This window comes from Seriola dumerili, unplaced genomic scaffold, assembly GCF_002260705.1.
Source record: "Seriola dumerili isolate Sdu_G_001 unplaced genomic scaffold, Sdu_1.0 BDQW01000044.1, whole genome shotgun sequence".
In the NCBI taxonomy this organism is placed as follows: domain Eukaryota; kingdom Metazoa; phylum Chordata; class Actinopteri; order Carangiformes; family Carangidae; genus Seriola; species Seriola dumerili.
The window spans coordinates 5,533,405-5,553,155 of record NW_019174299.1 but is presented as its reverse complement, the minus strand read 5'-3'; the positions used below and the strand labels follow the sequence as shown (position 1 = coordinate 5,553,155).

Sequence of the window (19,751 nt, the reverse complement as noted above, 5' to 3'; positions counted from 1 at the left end):
TGGAATGTATGTTGGTCGGCCTGTGGTAGGAAACACTAAGTTGCGGTCTCTGCTGCTTCAATGTTCAGTGTTCAAAAATGATCCCAAAACCATAACACCTAGCTTCCCTTTTTGTACCTGAAAACTCGTGGGGGTGGGGGGGGGGGGGCAGGTTAAGCACAAATAACAATGAACAGAAAAGTCATCGTCTTATATGATAATTACTCTTTCCTCAGTCTCTCTTTGGAAAACATGCTAACAACAGTCCACTGTGGGGTTTCTTCTCGGTTATGTCCATGTTGTCAAACTTTGCAGATTAAAACTGATCACTGTCTTCCGTGAGACGCACCTTGTCAAGGCCTGGCCTTGGAGGGTCTGAGCCTCAGGTCCTTCTCCTTTAAGAAAAAAGGAAACTATTCAACTCCTGTGACATGTTTCAGGCTGTTAGATGTCCAGTCTGTGCTCTTGTCCTGCACTTAGCAGGGACTCAAGTGGTGGCCAGGTAAGAGTGTGTGCAGGCAGGCATTGGAAATACAAGTCTCATATTAAATTGGTCCAACGTTGATATGTTCTTTATCAGACTGTCCGAGATGTGAGGAAAGTAGGTACACAGACACCGAAGCACATTCTGAGAGCCACTGGACTGGAGGAAGACCCCGGTGTCTCCCGCAGGGAGAGCCACCTGCTCGCTTTAGGTATTGGCCCCGGACACAATCGTCAGTGGCCGGCTGGCAGCGGCCACACGAGTATGATTTGGCTGGTGAGAGGTGAGAGGAGCTCCACAGGCCCACAGGAGGGCAGAGCCCGGCAGGAGGATAGACAACAAGGAGTAGACGGGGGGAGTGTAGAAGACACAATTATCAGAAGAGGTTTGGAGAGATTTTGCGACAGGAGTGGAAGACTTTTTTTTTTTTTTTTTTGTTCCCCTCTTCTCTGACGTGGAAATGACACAGTGGGAGGAGGAAGACGAGAACAGACAGGACATAGAGACAGAAACACAGACAGACGTCTTATCCGCCACCAGATCTGAAAGAAGTGAAAAAACAGAGAGGTCGTTAACAGGAGGAAAAACAGATACAGGCAGTTGCACAGATGACAGAGGATGAAGATGCTTGAAAAATGGATGAAGACATTCTGCTATAAACGATAAAGGAAGGATTTTTATGGGATTGCAGACAAGAATGGGGATTTTTTTTAAGCAAGAATTGATAAAAAGTGATGCATTCAAGCATTTAGAGTCTAAAAGGGATGATCAGATGGTGGATGAATGAGTAAGTAGCCAAGCTGGGTGGGTGGGGGGGTGTTTTGCTCCGTGGACAGGACTTCACAAGTTTCAAGGTTATACCTTCCTCTTCGAATGTTCCTGCATCCCATGAGCACACACCGAGAGAAAAGACAAAATGTCAATACATGTCAATGACAATAGCAAAAATGACTAACGCTACTAATTGTTTTAGAGGCATGTTATAAAGCTGATCATTTAACATTAGATCTTCACATTAACATTTACATCATTCACATTAACAGTACAGCTGTGCAAGAAAAAGATAAATCATTCTACGGTTATAATTAATCAAAACATACACAGGATTTAATATGAAATGTGGACAGAAAACATGAATCAATGTTTGACTCATTTTCTTCCATGTTGGACTGGCTACTGTATCATAATTCAGATTTTAGAGGAAAAACATGAATCAAACAATGACTCAGTCAGTCATTTAATCCATTATTCATCTACCAGTCCTTTCCAAAATCTTTCTTGCCAGACTATAGTGATGGAACCACATGCAGCAGGTCTACAGTGCTCATGGCACTGACCCTCTGAGTCCCATAGAGCCTGACAGGGCGTTACACCAGACACCATCACACCCTCCCTCTACGCCAGAGGTCTGACTAGGAAGAGATGACTTCCTGCGAACAGCTCATGCACACATGCACAGACACTTAACCTCTGACCCTAAAAGGACTGACGACATGGTATAAGTCTTTAAAATGTAGCTTTTCAGTTAACCAGGCTTTTCATCAGCCACAAACGTCTAACGAATCTCAGTGAGAGTGAGGTGGGAGCAGTCCTTTTAGGGCAGAATATAAGGAGTGGACAATAGCCAGCATACACAGGAGCAGCAGTGCAGAAGATGCACTGCAGCGAGGGCATTTAGGGGATGCTGCCTACAGGAGAAAATAAGGAACTAAAATAAAATAGCACCATAGGTAAAACATAAAAAAGTGAATCCACTGTAGCCATTGAGCTTTTCATTACTACACAGAGACTGATGGCTGGGGAAACTGCAATCGGGGGGAACTTCCAGATGTGGCACCAGTGGAGTTAAGTCACAGCAGCTCTAGTGGTCATGAGAGAAGTGCTGCGATGGATCCTGGCAGAAAAAAACATCTCGGTCCTGCCCTGTCCATGCTACAGAAGGCTGGGCTCGTAAGGGGAGGGGTGGGGGGAGGAAAAGTGCAGGATGGAGCTCAGAGTTGATAACAGATCTGATCAGAGTAAATAAAACAATTTCATACGGAGTTCAACGCCAAAAGCAGTTCAAGCATTAGCACGTCTCAGACTTGGCTCCCCAGCTCCCCTCCCTGGGTCGGGAGTCGACTTGCAAACGGGCATGTTATTTTAGAGGGGTGAGCGTGGGAGGGGCAGGGGGGGTCCTTTAGGTAGAAGCAGACAGGTACACAAAGGCATGCCAGAACTCTTACTTAAATCCCCATCCTGTTCCCCCTAGGACTATAGCTGCCAGGAGAATAGCACCTGCGATGGACCCTATTATGATATTGGTGCCACTGGGACCTGCGCAGAGGAAGGAGGGGGGAGGAGGAAGGGTGCGGAGGAGGAGGTGGGGGAGGAAGAGGAGGGGCAGAAACAAAACAACACCACTAAAAAACACACGTCAGAGGACAGCATCAACACGGTACATCAACAACATCAACTAGAGAGAGAGAGAGAGAGAGAGAGGGAGAGAGAGAGAGGGAGAGAGAGATACCTGCTGACAGAGAAATGAGGGGGAAGAGGAGGAAACCAGCACGTGGGGTGGAGGTGGGAGAACGGGCGGGTGAGCGAGGGAGGTCAGGGAAGACAACAGTTACAAAAGAAAAATGAAGGAGAGAGTATTTTATTACTTTGTTCTCATTCCCCCTCTCCTGCTCTTTCAGCTGGACACCCTCTTGCTCAGGGTGGCTTTGGCTTTTTTGGCCCTATGAGAGCAGCTGCTCAATATCTCTGTGTCATTGGCAGACTGGAAGAAAGTAAGGAAGACACTTGAAGATGGCGGTGCCTGCAAGACATACATACATCACCACCATACACACGTACACCGACATACTGTGCATGCACATATGCTCTGATGGAAAAACGTGTCTCCACACACACCCACACTCTCACACACCAACACTGAAACCAAGACGCAGCAGGAAGGAAAACACTGTGGCCTAAATATTGATGTTAACGTTCTCACAGTGATCAGGTGAGCTGTTCTTAGTGTTTGAGGAAATGATATGGTGATGGAGAAGCTACAGTGATGATGGGGGGAGACTATGAGGGGGGTATGAGAAGCGGACAGAAAAGAGAGACATGGGTAGTTTCAGATGGACCTTTCTTCTCGGGGCCCGTTGGGACTGTAGGCTCAGGGATGGGATCAAAGACGCTGCAGTCCTTCCCTGTGTAGTCCCTGTCGCAGATACACTTCACCTCGTTACTGCAGGTCTGTGAGAGAGAGAGAGAGAGAGAGAGGGAGAGGGAGATGAAAATCAAGCACAATGCCTACAAACAGACAAAGTCCAGCACACAGATAAGTTAAAAACAGCTATGTAGCCAGTTAGCATGGATTTGGTGGTTTGCAAGTTGAAAGACATCTCTGCACGGTGTTAGGGGTGTAATGGTACATGGATTTGTGCCGTGCCGATCGGTACAGGATGTCCGGTTCAGTTCGTGGTGTGATCCAAATGAATATAATCTAGCTTTAACCATGCACATTACGTGCATAACCTTTTTGTTCTGATGGTTAGGCTACCGACATGTTAGTGAATAAGATCAAAGCAGTAGGGTGCATGTCATAAAGGGTTAGTCCTAACTGCAGAAACCTGGGTTTAGATCTGACCCGTGGCTTTAAATGCTGTTAAAATAACAGCTACATGTAACCTAGACATATTTTAGCCTGAAAATGCTGAAGAAGAACAAATCTTTAAAAGCAATGATTATATTTAAATGTGAAGCAGGTCCTAAATACATGTTAGATTACAGGAACTAAAATGCTTTTGAAACAATGGTAATCATTGCATCCTGGGAAGGTTCACAATTTTCTTTTTTTTTTTTTTTTTTTTTTTTTTACGCCGCCGTGGGTTCGGAACAGATGCGCCCAAAGTTGGATCCTGCACAGGTGCTGAGGTTGAACGCCGCCACAGGGAGGCAACGTCGCTCCAAACACATCATGTTGGGGCCACAGGGAGCGCCATCCTCCACATAGCCCAGATCAGAGCCATCCTCCAGCAGAGCATGGCCACCTCTGAGTGAAGCATCCAGACGGGTGGGAGAAGAGGTGTAAAGCTAGCTAACACGCTTAGGGACACAGATTTTAAATTTTTTGGATTAGATGGATGTGACACTTACCTGCAGTCCAGGTATTTGTTTTGATGGTAGAGAGTGAAGCTGGTCACCTCGCCCTGCAGGTCTCCGAACTTTGGCTTTGTTGTCACGTTGGCACAGAACAAGAAGCCGCATAAAACATCACTGAAACAGAAAGAAGTAAATGACAGAGGACAATGCACATCAAACTTGGGCTGTGTTCACAGTAGTTTTTTTTGTTTTCAAAAGTTGATCTGGGACATTTTTTTGGTCATCTAGGTTTCCAACTACATGTTAGAATCCAGTGGCAACCTCTCAGGCTGAAAAATTAAGCCAACACCAAAGTATCAAAAACAGACGCTTGAGGCCGACTCCAAAAGTGAGTCAATCCCCATAAACTCATGTTAAAATGTGAAATAAATATGTCTTGGTCTCTAAAGCTAATTTCCTTCTTCATGAAAACTGTACGGAGGGTGAACTTTTGTGAGTGTATGCTTACCACAAGCCAGCATTTTTGGATTAACTGAGTGTTAGGGGTGGAGTCAGGCGCTGCCAAATTGGTGTTGGCGGAGCAGCTGACTCTGAGCTTCAAAACCTCTCTTCAGAAACCTATTTGTGACAGAGGCTACTTCCATCTTTATATACAATCTGTGAAAACAACCAAATCCCCATACTCAAATACATTGGTTTTGGTCTTTTCATTGGATTTGGTGAAAATTATTAACTGAAGCCAGTCTTCTCCCCTCTGGAGACTTCAGGCTCAAACTATAGCAGTGCACCCTCCGCTTAAAATGCAGCTGAGCCACCACTTCTTTTGCACAATAAAGTGAGCAGACTCTCACTCTTCTACAAGAACAGCAGTAAAGGGAATCAGGGATGAGTTACTCACGGCTTGTTGCACTGCAGCCAGCCCTGGCCTTCAGGACCTGGACCACAGTTGCCTTTTTCTGTCCCCTCAGCATTCAGCTTCTCGTAACAAAACCTGTCTGCTGAATCTGGCCGGGCAAACAAACATGTTTAGATTACAGCAAGGAGAGTGAGACGACGGCCAAACATGGGTACACACTGTACATGGATACATAATAAGCTATAAAACATGCATATTTGATGGCTGTGCTGTACATGTGTTCTATACTTACTATAGCCCCAAAGTCCCCTACACTGTCCGTCACGTGTCCTGCATCGTCCACCGTAACATCGGCCCTGAAGAGATAAAACAACAGTAGTGTGTGTCAGAGTGAGCCGCAGACTACAGAAACGTGCCACAACCCGGCCCTTACCTGACTGGTATCACACATGTAGCCATCCAGCTTGTGGACATTATGAGGGCACTGCAAAAGAAGAGAAGTACATCATGAACTGGATACTCCGGTCGATCTTACAGTTTTTGCCCAGTGTCGCATCCACTCAGCTCTACCTGGCTGGAGTCTCCGGTGCAGGTCTCCGGGATATCACAGTCGTTCACAGCGTCTCGACACACCACGCCCCTCCGCTCATACTAGGACACAGCATCAAAAGGCATCAGGTACATCCAGTACTTTATTTGTGATCATACAGGTGATTTCTAATGCATGTCAATGCACCACAATATGCAATATGCAGAGATAAGACATGACTTTTCCTATTCCTGTTTAAAGCACCAGACATGCTGAGGTTTGTTCCATGCAGAAATAACTGTCATAAATACAAATATTATTTCCAGTTATTTCTTTTCTAGTTTTCTTTTTGAGAATTCACAGTGGAGCAGATGTTTTGGCTCAAGAGTCTTTCACTTTTTTTTCTACATGTAAAGAGAATTTGTATTTCATTCAGTTCATTTCTTTGCATCCATTTTTTGCTTCTCTGTAATAAAGGTTACCTCACCTTGCAGCCACTGCAGCAGAGTCCATTACTGCACATGGCATCATGGGTAAGTGTGCACTTTTTACAGCAGGCTCCTCCATTGCGGGCACACTCCTGCAGGCACACACATGAAAAGAAGCCATCAGTTCTGTTTCAGAAAAAAACACCACACCCTCCAGTGCTCTCACAGAGACAGGACGTGGCAGCGCTGCCCATCTGCAGCAGGTTTAAGAGCTGGCTTTCACGCTGCCATGTCCAACTGGCTACTCACCACCTGGGATCCACAATCACACTCCTCCCCTGGCTCCACGAAGCCATTCCCACACTCTGGAGGATCCAACAGCTGAGAGAAACCAAGAGGGAGATGTATGAGCACATACTGTATATATGTAGGAGACAGATGGACGAGACATGAGTCCATGTGTTGGTAATATAGAGATGAGATGAGAGGCACGTCGCTTAAAGCAGGAAAAAAAAAAAAGAAACTTCAGTACTGTATGTGAATGTGTGTTCTGATGGAAACGAGGATAATTCGTTAGTCTATAAATAATGACACTCAGAGGCGGCTCCTGTCACCACATCCTACATCCCCACATGGCCCTCACCTTGTTGGGCTTGTTGAAGAGGCAGCTCCCGCCCCCCTGGAGTAAGAACTGGATGTACTCGTCAACACTGCAGCGAGAAAACTTTCTGGGCAGATAGTATCTGTGTTCACACACACACACACACACACACACACAAAGATCGAGACCACGACATGACAAGAAAATCAAATAACAAACAGCATAATGCATTTCTACCAGTGAAGAATGCCAGATCCACTGTGGGTGTCTGTGCCATCACTTTGCAATCTGACAGAAATGTTACCATCTGTAGTAAGATATTGCTCAAATGAATAATTGAAATCTTTATTGTTCCATCTGGTGGGGAGAGCCAAATCCAAATCGCTCATATAGTAAATACTTTTAATTCACCATTTGTGATTCTTTTACAGAGAGCTGCATGCTGATGTCTGATGTTTCTACAAATTTGCTTAATGCATCAGATACAAGCTGTGATCATCACTGGCTTTGGTGCACTGAAGTAAAAGTCAAAGCCTGTTACAGGTGTTTAATTTGTCTAATTGAGTGAAATGAATGGAACAAATCGCAGGTTGGAGGGAGCGCAACAAGGAAACACTCCTGCTGTCATGTCAACAAAGAGAGAGAGAGAGAGAGAGAGAGAGAGAGAGAGAGAGAGTGTTTTACAGGTGTTACAAGTGTGTTATGGTTTTTTTTTTGTCAGTGGATCTTTACCCCGTGTCTTCCATGATGCAGCCCAGCCAGGTGTCTGGGCACCTGCAGTCTCCTGTGAGGACGAGCAGAAGGAAGGAGGACGCAGAGGAGAGTGGGAGAAAAGTGATGTAAGTAAACCGGGGGGGGAATATAACTGGCTTCACATGCTGCAGCACGTCTTGAGAAACAGCTCTACGTATGACAAAGAAGAAAGGCTTCCCATAGACCCGATACCTCTCCTCGTGACAGCGGTATGTATTGTGTGCACTGAGCTCTTGTCCAGGCATTGAATAATGGACCTGATGGCTCTTCAACATTAATCACACGGCCCATTGTTCAGTGGCAGCGATGCTCTAACCACCAACCCCTCCTTCTTGGATGCAGGTGACTAATCACCTAATGGAGAAGTCTAATTACAGAAGAGAACTGCTGGACGGGGATACCAATGCAGAGCCAACGATCTCAGCCAACACCCCCCACCACACACACACACACACTCCCATCACACCCAGCTATCAATCCCTCTGCCTGCTTTGCTGATTTATTCAGCTGGTTTATAGATCTCTCTCCATCCTTCTAACCTGCATTATAAAGCTTTCCGCTTGTCTTTTACCTGCAGAGTTACGGGCGTTGTTCCACCTCATCCCGATGTTCTGTCCAAGACTCTGGCACAAAGTGATGGCCATTGCACCGACATTCCCGTACTGAAATGAATACATATTGAATCCATACATGAGAGCTTTATTGGGGGATGGGAGGAACACTAATGTATAATCCTCTGGGAAACAGTCTGTCCAAATGAAACAAAATCTACCTAACAGCAGCTTTAAAGTTCACTAATTAATGTATCATATCTCATTTTTTTCATTTGTGCAAAAACAGAAGTTTAAAAATGACAGTCTGCTGTTTTACCAGGGTTATATGCAGGACTCTTCCTTGCTAGGACTAGTAAAATACTGAGCCAGCTCTGAGATGGAGCCAGTGATCCATAAGTCCTCTCAAAACCTAGATTAAACTTGGCTCTGTTACTCCAGACCTTTACACTTCCATTTTAAGTCTGATCTCAACTTTAAAAGGACAGTTGAAGTCGTTTCACTGATTTTCCATTTTGGTTCAAGTTATTAAACTTAGTTTTACTGATGAATGGTTTCATTCAAATTGTGAAAGAAATGTGAGATTAAATTAAAAATCATTTCAAACTATGTTTGGCTAAATCTTGATTAACCCTGACTTTTGTTTAAATGAATCCCTGCTGATGCCACAGTGAATGGGAGCTTTTCAGACTGTCCTCACCTCGTTGATTCCTCCTCCCCTGGTTAGAGAGCACACTCCTCCTGTGTAGGCCGTCCCACTGCGGCTGCTGTGAAAATTACGCCCTCTGAGGTGCACAGGGAAAAAAATAAAGACATTATATAAATTAAAACCTAAACTAGCATCCAAACATCAAGCTTTACTTCTGTGGAAATTTTTCTCTTGCAAGTTGTCTTACGAGAAAAGATGGACGACATCACTCTGCTCTTTGATGTTGTCTTTCCTGTATTTCATGAAGTTCTGCAGCGTTATCAATGGGTCTTCAACTACTGGCATCATATTTTTAGGGCCCCAGGTCTCCATGGCAACCAGCACGATCCTCGTGTTCAGCTGCTCCTTGTAGATCTGGGGACCAAAAATGCCCATCAGTCTACTGCTTTGTTGGCCTGGCACCTGTGCTGCGAGCCGAGCACTGAACACGGAGAGCTGAGCGCTATCAGGGATAAATTATTTCCAAATGTGGAAATGAGCACGCACACACACATGCACACATACACACACACACACACACACACACACACACGCTTTCTAGACAGGTGGCGGCGTGTGTATGCAGAGTTTAGCAGTAGGAGGATTATAATCCTACAAACAAAGCTCTTACCGCATCTGCCATGTTGACCACTGCTTTGGCAAAGTTCTTGGTTTGGCTAGTTGAGCGACGCAGCTGTACAAACTGTGGAGAGACACAGATGGCATAAAGGATGGATCACATTCACACACACACACACACACACAAATACAGTATGTATATAAACACACATTTGAATTTCTATACTTGTAAGGACCCTCATCATTATAAGGCTTCATTGATTTTATTTCCATGTATTACTCACATCAACAGCCCACAAAGGCAACGTTCTTCATAATAGTGTTACATAACAGACATCTAAACACTGTGCTGTATGTACTGATCTCATACATCCCCTTCCTCTGATAAAAAGTCAGACAAGTCTGTTCACTCAACTTAAAGTCGTAAAACAGCAGAGACTGTTTTTTTTACAGCAACTAATTTCATTTCTTTCTGAGGGTATAATCCATTATTAATATAATAATATACAATATAATAATAATAATTGTTATTATAAAAAATTATTTAAAAAATTAATTTCCTGCTCTACCAGGTGAGCCACCCGGGTGCCTGAGTCTGTCTTGGGGTGTAACATACAATAAACCAATCAGAGTGCCATCTCCCATTCCAAGCCAGACGTGCTTGCACCTTGGTGGACTGCTATTATAATGGCACAGTGTTTCACACAGAGATAGATTCTATTTGTGGTCAGTTGATCACATATTGTGACTGACCAGTGAGCCCAGTCCTGACACACGTATGTAGACGCATATTACTGTCTTGACAATGCGCCCTAAAAATAACAGTGAAACACTGACACTGACTTACAACCAGGTTTTCGTTGGTCAATCACGCAATTACTCTCAGCTGCTTCATGAAAGCAATGTGGCAACAATGCGCCTGACCACACCTCTCTTTAAGACCAACACGGCCATGGGCGCAAGTTTATTTGCTATTTAAACGGTGCGGGCACTGGATGGGAAAATCACAACTGGACACTTTGCACTTTGCGCCGGGTGTAAGATGAGGCCCATAATGTTCATGTGTGCAAAGCTTTGTAGTAAAATTCTGAACCTATGACAGCTAAAGCTTTTCACTGTGGTTCCCACCCGTTAGAGAAGAACCAGGTAAATACACTCATCCCCGAGCTGGACTGGTGTATGGTTACCCACACAAACCTTGCTGGCAGCTCAGCCTCTCTGACCTCTAATTTCTCTGCAGTAACCGGCAGCCAAATATACATTTAACTCACCATTTCATTGTCGTTGACCACCATCAACTCAATGTATTTGGTCTCAGTCTGGACAGAGGGCTTGCGCACAAATCTCTTGGAGCGCTTCAGCCCCCCGGACACCTGCTGCTCCCTCGTTTGGTCTGGCCTGGCGCCATCGCCGTCACCTCCCGTGCTATCCCACTCACTGTCCTCTGTACAGTCTGCACACACAGAGAAGCAAAGCTGCAGGCAGTTAGGGCAATAATACAGTTACAGAGCAACAAATTAAAATCTCAATTTCAGTCAAAACACCTGTAACTGTAATTAACCCTGTTTGAACTGACTAAAAATTACATCCCATTTAATTATCACATTTGTTTTGTGCTGTCTCACTAGTTTGAGCAATTCCTATCTTTTTGATTTCACTTTTTGAGCATGAGAGAAAGGCCACAGTTGCTGTTTGGAGGTTTACTGGGCAGTAGTATAAGCAGTACCCATGGAATATTAAGTAACATTCACTTTAAAACGACAATGGACAGGTGTAATTACTCGAACTGAAGGAAAGGTGGTTTTAAGATGAGCAGATAAGAAAAGACAATATTATTCTGATGTGACATGGGTGTCAGTGGTAACTAGCAACTAGGAACTCATGTACCTGCGCAGAGGGGGGACAGTCTGATATCAGGCATCCTGCGGATTAAGTGAGCGCCATCACCCTTTAACAGAATAAATCCAAATGACATTAGACACATTAGGACCTAAAAATGACAAAATCAGACTCCAGAATTAAATTCTCTACTGTGCTGATCAACAACACTACAGCTGTGATCCAGGGATTATTCACCTGATTGGTCCCATTGTGCACCGGCTCGATCCCGTAAGAGAAGAAGCCATCAGAGAACATCCCGCTGAGGAGCAACATGAGAGAGACAGTGAGATTCAGAGCAGGGTTTAGAGACATGATTATGTATGTAGAAAAATTAAGCGGGCCATCTTTGATGTTACTAATAAAGGTTTAGAACCAGGCTCACCACAGGCCGTGGCAGGTGGAGACAGCTGCCCAGGACTCTGGTAAACCTCTTAACCTTCCCTGGTAGTAGCAGTGCTCCCCTCCCTGTGAACACAACACACCCCTGTTTCATCAAACAGCCACTACTGACTCACTTCAGGCCTCACAGGCACAGGCTTTTACACTTCAACACATATCATGATAGGTCAGCTCTGAGGAAAAAACCTCTCACAACCTCTGCATATGTGGCTCCCGTCTCCCTCTTACCCCGCTTTGGCGTTTATGGAACCGTTTGTGACCTACTTGTGTCCTGTGCTTCTACTACACTCTATTCTCCTCCACTGGCAACAGCGGTGGAGGTAGACCCAGCACAAGGATCTCTTCAATAAATCAACACTCGTGTGGCCCACACAGTCAGATCTGAGGATTTAACATGGAGTAATGCAGCAGGCGAGCTGCAACTGAGAGACACGAGATGAAAGGGAAAAAGGAGAAATCTGCTCTGTTCTTTTTTGTCCTTTTAACAACCTTGACTGCCGCAGCACAGCCCTGGCTGTCATCTCCTGCGAGCAACCCCCCACCAAAAATGGGGGCGCGCTGCTTCACGAGGTCACGGCGGTGAAGATGAACCACCAGGAGAGGTGAGAAAAGTGAGGAACACTTGTTCACCTGGATCAAATTGAGTTCAGCGGGGTGTCTCGGCCTCGCAACAACATCTGAGGCAAACAACGCCTTCATGTTCTGAACAAAAATAAATAATAATAAAGGGTTTTGACGACAGAGATCAGGCTGGTGATGCGCTGCCCTGAATGCATCACGCCTGCCGTGTCCAGCAGCAGCAGCAGCAGCAGCAGCAGCGGCGGCAGCGGCCACAGCAGAGGCGTCACGTGAGGCCTCCATCCAGCTGAGCGACAATCTGGCCTGACTACAGGTCACTGTCACCGGCTCTGCAAGCACTCTGGGAACAAACCCATTGTCTTTGAACACACATAGACCCTGAAATGACTCCTTCCTCATTTCAAACCTCATCTTGCCTTTGTATTAACTGGCATTTTACTCCTTATTTTCCCTCCTCCTCCTCCTCCTCTCTCACTCTCTCTGTCTTCGAGTCTTCTTTCATTCTCTTCGCTGCCAAGAACTTAATGACACCGCTGAGCTAACTGGTTGCTATGGAAACAGGCTTGTGATTGGTCAGGAGGGCTGAGGGAGAGTTTGGAACGATTGTGGGTGGGGACACGGAGTGCTGCTTGGGTGAGGTGGGTAGCTGTTAGGGGGGTGGGGGGGGTGGGGGGGGGGGGATCAGTGACGTTTGAACAGGAAAAAAAAAAAAACAAAACAAAAAAACAAAACATTAGCCATCCCTCCTGGCTAGCAGACTGCAGTGACATTCCTCTGGTCTGTCCTGACAAGCGCACGTCACATTAGATGTAAAGGCTTTCATCCATGTCCCCATTATCTCCTGACGATTCTCGCTCTGAGCTCGCGCTTTTACACCGCAGCCTTTTTCTTTGGCTGCCTGAGAGAGGCCACAGCAGAGAGGCGTGCGCACATGACGCTAACAGGCAAACAGATGTATGTGTGTGTACAGGACTGTAACATACATAATCCTAATGGTCACATGGCAGCGTGCTTTTGAAGCAGAAAGCACACAATACCGCTTCCGCAAATAGATAGAACCAGGAGGAGGAGATCAAACTGTAGGAACTCCAGCATCACAATTACATAAAAGAATCAGCCCGAGAGGATAAAAACAAACAAAAAGCATGTCTTTTGTTTCTAAAATGAGATCTTAAAATATACATGAGACATAGGATTTATGTTACATAATGAGCTCTACACCATGTGAGGCATCGTATCTGACAAAAGTTTAAATTACTTCTGAGATCCACAGGCGACAGCACCGGTGCAGTGTCAGTTTCTACAGCCACAGAACCGAATGCCGCACTGCAACTCCGGTCATCTCATTAATATGCTGCTTTCTAAGTGTCGAAAAACAAGTTCACTCTCTAAAACCCTCTCAGCACACATCCTCACCCCCATGCAAAAACAAACCAAAAGAAAGTCTTACCACAGACTGCGAGGGTCTGCCATCCTGGTTAAAGTGCCGCTCCACATATTCTGAAGACAGGAGGTGGCTGCAAATAGAGGGAGAGACACTATGAATATCTCTAACAGCGTCATTACTATCACCATGTAATCAAAAGTGGTTTCATCAGGGATATTTTCCACCACTTGCTGTCCACTCCAAATGCATTACACAAAGAATAAGTGAACATATTAACATGTGGTGTTAATAAATATCAGTGGAAACTCATAAACATCCAGCTGTGTGTGTCAATGTGTGCGCTACTCCCCATCTTGTCATGTAACATAATAGAGGCACTAAGTGCATTTGCTTAAGTGCAGGGAAATGCTAATGAGAACAGCTGCAGTAAATTAAGAGCACCCACTAATACTACCGTGTACAATAAAAATAAATAAATAGGATATCTAATGATTTTGGACGGTGATACAAACTGGTTCAGCTCCAGGTCCAGAGTGAAGGTGTGTCCAAAGGCTTCCACTTGGAAACAGCTCTGAGCCAAGTGGACAGGCTGAAAGAAAAAACAGAGAGACAGATTTGACAGCTCATATATTAAAGTGTAACAAAACAATGGTGGTTAAGTGTGTTGCTTCGAAAAAGCCTCATGAATAATTCAGCAGAATCAATAGTGTGTACTCTGTAAAAGCATCTGAGCATCTGAAATAATATGATTGATAAAGTCCTCATTGATGGACATTGGCTGCCAGCGTTCAGGCAGGCATGGCTGCAGAGAGCTACTGCTGTGTGAGAGCTAGGCTGGGGTTTTGTGATGGAGATGGATGGAGAGGGGCTTGACAGAAGGAGGGGAAGAGGAGGAGGAGAAAACTTTTACTGATATCGTCTATGTTCAGCCGAGCTGCGCCAATGTCCCCACTGGACAGCAGCCAGAGCTGGAGAGGTGAGGAGACAGCAGGGCCAGGACAAAAAGAGAGAGAGAGAGAGAGAGAGAGAGAGAGAGAGAGAGAGAATGATATTGACTGCAGACTAAACAGTGCGTGTCTTCAGCAGCTCTGACTGTGCCAGCGTGGCTTTGATCTCAGTCTGGAGGAACCAGGCTGCAGTGAATCACTGGGCTTTTACTGACAACAGATTTCTTACTACTGTCTCGGAGAGGCTCGAGCATGATGTCCACAAGTGTCTCTGTCTCTGCTCAGTGGCCGTTTCACTGCTTTACTTTGACTGTATTCGTGTACTGATGTTTACCGTTCTCACGGCGTTTTCACTTCAAGGTCCGCTCAGTGCACGTCTGTTCTTGTGCTTTCAATCATATTGCATGATCTTCCTCAGCAGATGGAGTTTGCCTTGTTGAAGTTGAAGATTCATAATTAAACTTTTGCGCCCAGTTTAAGGAGCGTCTCATCCAAATTGGCTTAAAACTCGAGACTGAAAGTTCGTACTTGACAACGGTCTCTGATGCTGATACTTTTCTTCTGAACTGATCCAAGCTGCTACTGATCTTTATAAGCCATAATGGTTATTAAAATGCAAATTACTGAATATCTAATTTAAAAATTCAATATACATTTTTCATGTTTGCTATGGCGGATTTCATTGTCTTTAACAACAGGCTGCTGGATTTGACTGAGATCTGGTCTCACAATAATTTCTGTATCTCATTTATCTCATGTGACATGCATAATAATAATAATCACACAAATCCATTCTCTCTAAACTCTCAAGCTATGAAATTTAATGACTTAGTATATTATAAAATTATGCAAATAATGTTCAGAGCTAAATCAAAGTCATTCACAGACGGTGTACTACAGAGCAAATATGACTTGAGAGATGTTTGGAAGTTTACGGTACAAAAAGCTAAAAAAGGGATTGAAAGCTGATGTCTTTCTATAGTTGGGGTCAAATTATGGAACAATGTTAATTTGAATTCAAAAATGTGTAATTTGCTTTCGGTTTTCAAAAGGATGATCTGTAAAACTATTTTTGAGGGTTATAAATGTGAGTGATTCCCTTTCTCAATTTATGGAACAATACTAGTTTGAATTTTAAAAAAATGTGTAATATCCTTTTGGTTCTTAAAACAGTGGTTTATACAGATACTGGTGGGTAGCTTAATCAATAAGAATGTCGTCAGGCATATATAAGCATTTTGCTTTGGCCTGAGCCTGTTCAGTCACTACTTAATACATCGACAGTTGACTGTTTTAAGTTTTGTTTTTTTCTGTCTATATTGTTTATATTTACTGTATCATGTGTGATGACTGAATAAAAAACTACTACTACTACTAACCAGTATCATCAATAACAGGCAGTAGAAGTACATACACCTACCAACTAATAAAGATTATATCCTGGAAACGTATACACCCCTCAGCTTGCAGACAACTGTGATCAAGTCGAACAGTTAAAAAGTCTGCTCTTCATGCAAAAACATAAACAACATTTCAAAGAGGACACAACAGGTAATTGTAAAACCACCGAAAACAGTAAAGCAAAACCGCCGCCTCATCTATTTCCCGCTCAGCATGAAGTGACAGAAAAGAAAGAAAAAGTTCAGCTCATCTCCTGCTGCTTAATTTATCTTGCCCCTCATTCTAAGCATCTTCAATATTTTAAAAACAAAACACAGCAGGTCTAGACGAGTGCAGCAGCTGACACAGGGACTTCTGCAGACTTGTACAGTGTCATCGTTTGTATTTCATCCATCACTGTTGCTGTTCTTAAATGATATAGCATCAGCCTTGTTTAAGAATGCTTCTCCTCCTGGGACAACAACATTCATCTTCACTATAAGTCTTCAAACTAAGTGTGTGTAAGGAGTCTAATGTATTCTCTCATAGCAGCTATATGAACTACATCATATCAGCAGAGAGAGAGAGAGAGAGAGAGAGAGAGAGAGGGTATGGGGAAGAGCTCAAGCCTCTTGGACCATGCAGCACTTCTCACACAGGCCTGCTTCATAATTAATTGGGACATACTTCAACACACCACTGAATAATGAAGAAGTCAGGGGCTCAGCACGGCAGCCGGATGATCAGACGTGATGGCTGAATATTTCAGGATGGGCTAAGCTTTGTCATCGTGGAGATGGCGGCCACTACAAAACAAACATTTAAGCGGCTCTTTGATCAACTGTGCATTAACTACGCTCGCTCAGCACACAAAGCAGGTCCAAGAGGGTTTGGGTTTCAGAACTTGTTGCTAGATGTTACAACTGGAACCACAACCAGATCTCAGCCGAGAATAAATGGCTGCGAAGCAACAACTTGTCTGTCCTGGTTTCATCCGGCTGACACGACTTCACTGTGGACATTCAAAGGCATTTTCAGAGACTAACTAGGTCAAAATCACGAGGAGCGAAAAAGACTGCTGCAAGACACCACCCTGCACTGTCATCCCTGTGTAGCAGGAGCCGCATGAGCAGCAGAGAGCTGAGCGCTGCACTGGAAAAATGAGGTTCGCATCAACAGGATAACAGTCTGTCTTGGTACTGTCACACCCCTATATGTGTATGTATATGTACGCACAGACCTGCTACAGTTTCACCGACAGTTGATCTTCCTTGGTAAGGATGCATGTTGAGACCGGTGTTGAATTCATTTACATGGACATAAAGCTGCAGACCCCCATTTTATATGGTTTTGGTCCAAGACAAAATGTACCTACACCTAATGTATCTCTTCGTCAGATGAGGTAATAATGAATTTTCTGATTAAAAAAGCTATTCTCGTACATTGTCCAACTGGGATACTTTCTTTTTAATCAAATCATAGTGAGATTAATCTATTTCTCATTTTGTTAAGAGATTCCTGAAACCTTGTCAAGGACCCCTGGGTGTCCCTGACCCCCATATTAAGACCACTGGGTGGAGAATCCACAGAGAACAGAGTGGTTCAGTGTGAAAATAAACACAGTTGGAGAAGTGAGAGAGAAACAGGAGCATATTACATCCAGACTCACAACTTACCAACGTGTCCCCAGTGCTGTTCTTCACCCTGGTATCCAAGTGGTCGTGAGCCATTTCCTCCTCCGACTTGATCTGCTGCACCAGCCGCTTCGGATAGGTGACCTCGGCCGTAGTGTCACCGCTGTCCCGCCACCCGGCCGGGGTAAACCAGTCCCACATGTCTCCATCCTGCACCGGGCTCCTGTCCTCACCTGCATACAGTACAAGGAGAACACTCAACACAGGCTTGTGGGCGTACAGAGGGCTTGGCAAGGTGGCGACACACCTGAGCCTGCCTCCATTTAACCTGCTAGTGTTTTAGTAAGGAAAGTGAATTGTAGAAACCAATTTAAAAGTGATGCATTTTAAAGAAGCCACACTGTGGAGGCATTCATACCACTGGTCTTTCTTTATGATGATGGTTTGGTGACCTAATTTATCACACTGACCAAGTGAAGATGTTTTTTTAAGTCACTGCTGTATTTAAAGGAATTTAGTGGATATAATTAGGTTTTTATATTTTGGATGAAAATAATTAATGTACTTACCATATTTCCAATAGGCTCTATAGTTGACATACAGTATGCCCATACAGACATATATACTCTGGGCCTATATATCTTTAAATCTCAGGAATCATCAATCAGGCTGCAAAACATATTGTTTTGGTGATTGACAAGTTCTATCATAGTGCTTTTAGATGTTTATTGGATAAAACAGGCTTGTAAATGGTTATGGGTACGTTGGATATAGGCAATGGGGCTGCGTTGGAAATGTGTTGATGCAGCAAATCTACCGCATCGGAGAGGGTTTTCAGGCCAGTAGGCTGCTTGGCACCGAGATCCCGCTACAATAAAATCACAGGCTGCGCCGGGGTCAGAAAAGTGCTGGTGCAAGGGGAAAAAATTGTGGATGCAAAGGAAATGAAAAGGGTGCTCCCGCTCTTTATCCGAACCCCCTCTCTCCCTCTACTCTCTCTCTCTCTTACCTGAGACTGCAAGCCTCTCGCCCACTGCCGCAAAGACCATGAAGCACCACACCGCCAGCATGATCTTCACATATTCCCCCGGATTACAACATCGAGAGAGCCGCAAAAAATATCACGAACCCGGCCGATGGAGGGGAAGAAAAAAGACCAAAAAGACAGAGCAGAGCACGGCAGAAATGATGGCGAGGATCCAAAGTGAATCTGCTAAACATCTGATGATGCGCGTCCTCTCATCTCTCCCCCTCTCTATGCCGCTCTCTCTCTCTCCCTCTCTCTCTGTCTCTCTCTCTCTCTCTCTCTCTCTCTCTCGCCCTCTCAGCTCCAGACAACACCGCTACGGAGAATTTGGATTTGCATATCAGAATAATGAAAAATGAATCATTGCCTAGGCCTGGGGCGGAGATGATCGATACAGGCCTATCGATTGATCAGTGAGGAAATAGGGAGAGTGCGCGCCACGGATGCATAGCTCCGCAAGGCTGCGCGGGCGCGTATGGGTGTATGGATTAGCTTGTGTGTGTGTGTGTGTGTGTGTGTGTGTGTGTGTGTGTGTGTGTGTGTGTGTGTGTGTGTGTGAGTGTGTGTGTGTGAGTGTGTGTGTAAGCGAATCTGCGGTATGCGGCGGAAACGAAGGGAAGGAGAAAGCGAAGAGAAAAGCGTTGGGTCTGCGGTGAGGAGGACACGTGGGATCGTGGTACCCTCCCTCATCCTGAGCAGCCTCCTCCTCCCGTTGCCATGCAGCTCGGCGAAGGGAGAGGATGCGACAGCCCGGCTGCTGAGGTGCACGGCCGAAGAAAAGTCATGAAGGGGGGTGGGGGTGGGTTAGGGATTCACGGTCCATTCATTTTTTCAATACAGCGGTACGAATGGTGCAGTACCTTGGTGTTCCGTCACATGAACATCACAGGTCTGCAGAGGATGAAGGTGTGTCGTGTCACCAACGAGAGACATGACAGCTGAACGCAAAATCTCCCTGACAAATAGACACCAATAAAACACTGTCACATGCT

At 44.9% G+C, this 19,751-nt stretch overlaps 1 protein-coding gene across 1 annotated transcript; it reads right to left on the bottom strand.

Moving 5' to 3' along the window:
• Positions 1-384: 384 nt before the first annotated feature.
• On the bottom strand, positions 385-18,957 carry LOC111217546 (disintegrin and metalloproteinase domain-containing protein 11-like). Its single transcript, XM_022739461.1, has 26 exons — positions 18,742-18,957; positions 17,775-17,965; positions 14,284-14,360; positions 13,835-13,901; positions 11,789-11,871; positions 11,602-11,665; positions 11,413-11,473; positions 10,797-10,978; positions 9,578-9,649; positions 9,155-9,321; positions 8,959-9,043; positions 8,279-8,369; positions 7,687-7,738; positions 6,997-7,096; positions 6,663-6,734; positions 6,413-6,505; positions 5,967-6,047; positions 5,830-5,880; positions 5,689-5,752; positions 5,439-5,544; positions 4,595-4,714; positions 4,322-4,490; positions 3,580-3,691; positions 2,689-2,779; positions 1,325-1,342; positions 385-1,005 (listed from the first exon to the last, which is right to left on the bottom strand). Exons 1-26 carry the CDS (start codon positions 18,800-18,802, stop codon positions 990-992), a joined length of 2,346 nt encoding a protein of 781 aa, XP_022595182.1. The 5' UTR covers positions 18,803-18,957; the 3' UTR covers positions 385-989.
• Between the last annotated feature and the right edge of the window lie 794 nt (positions 18,958-19,751).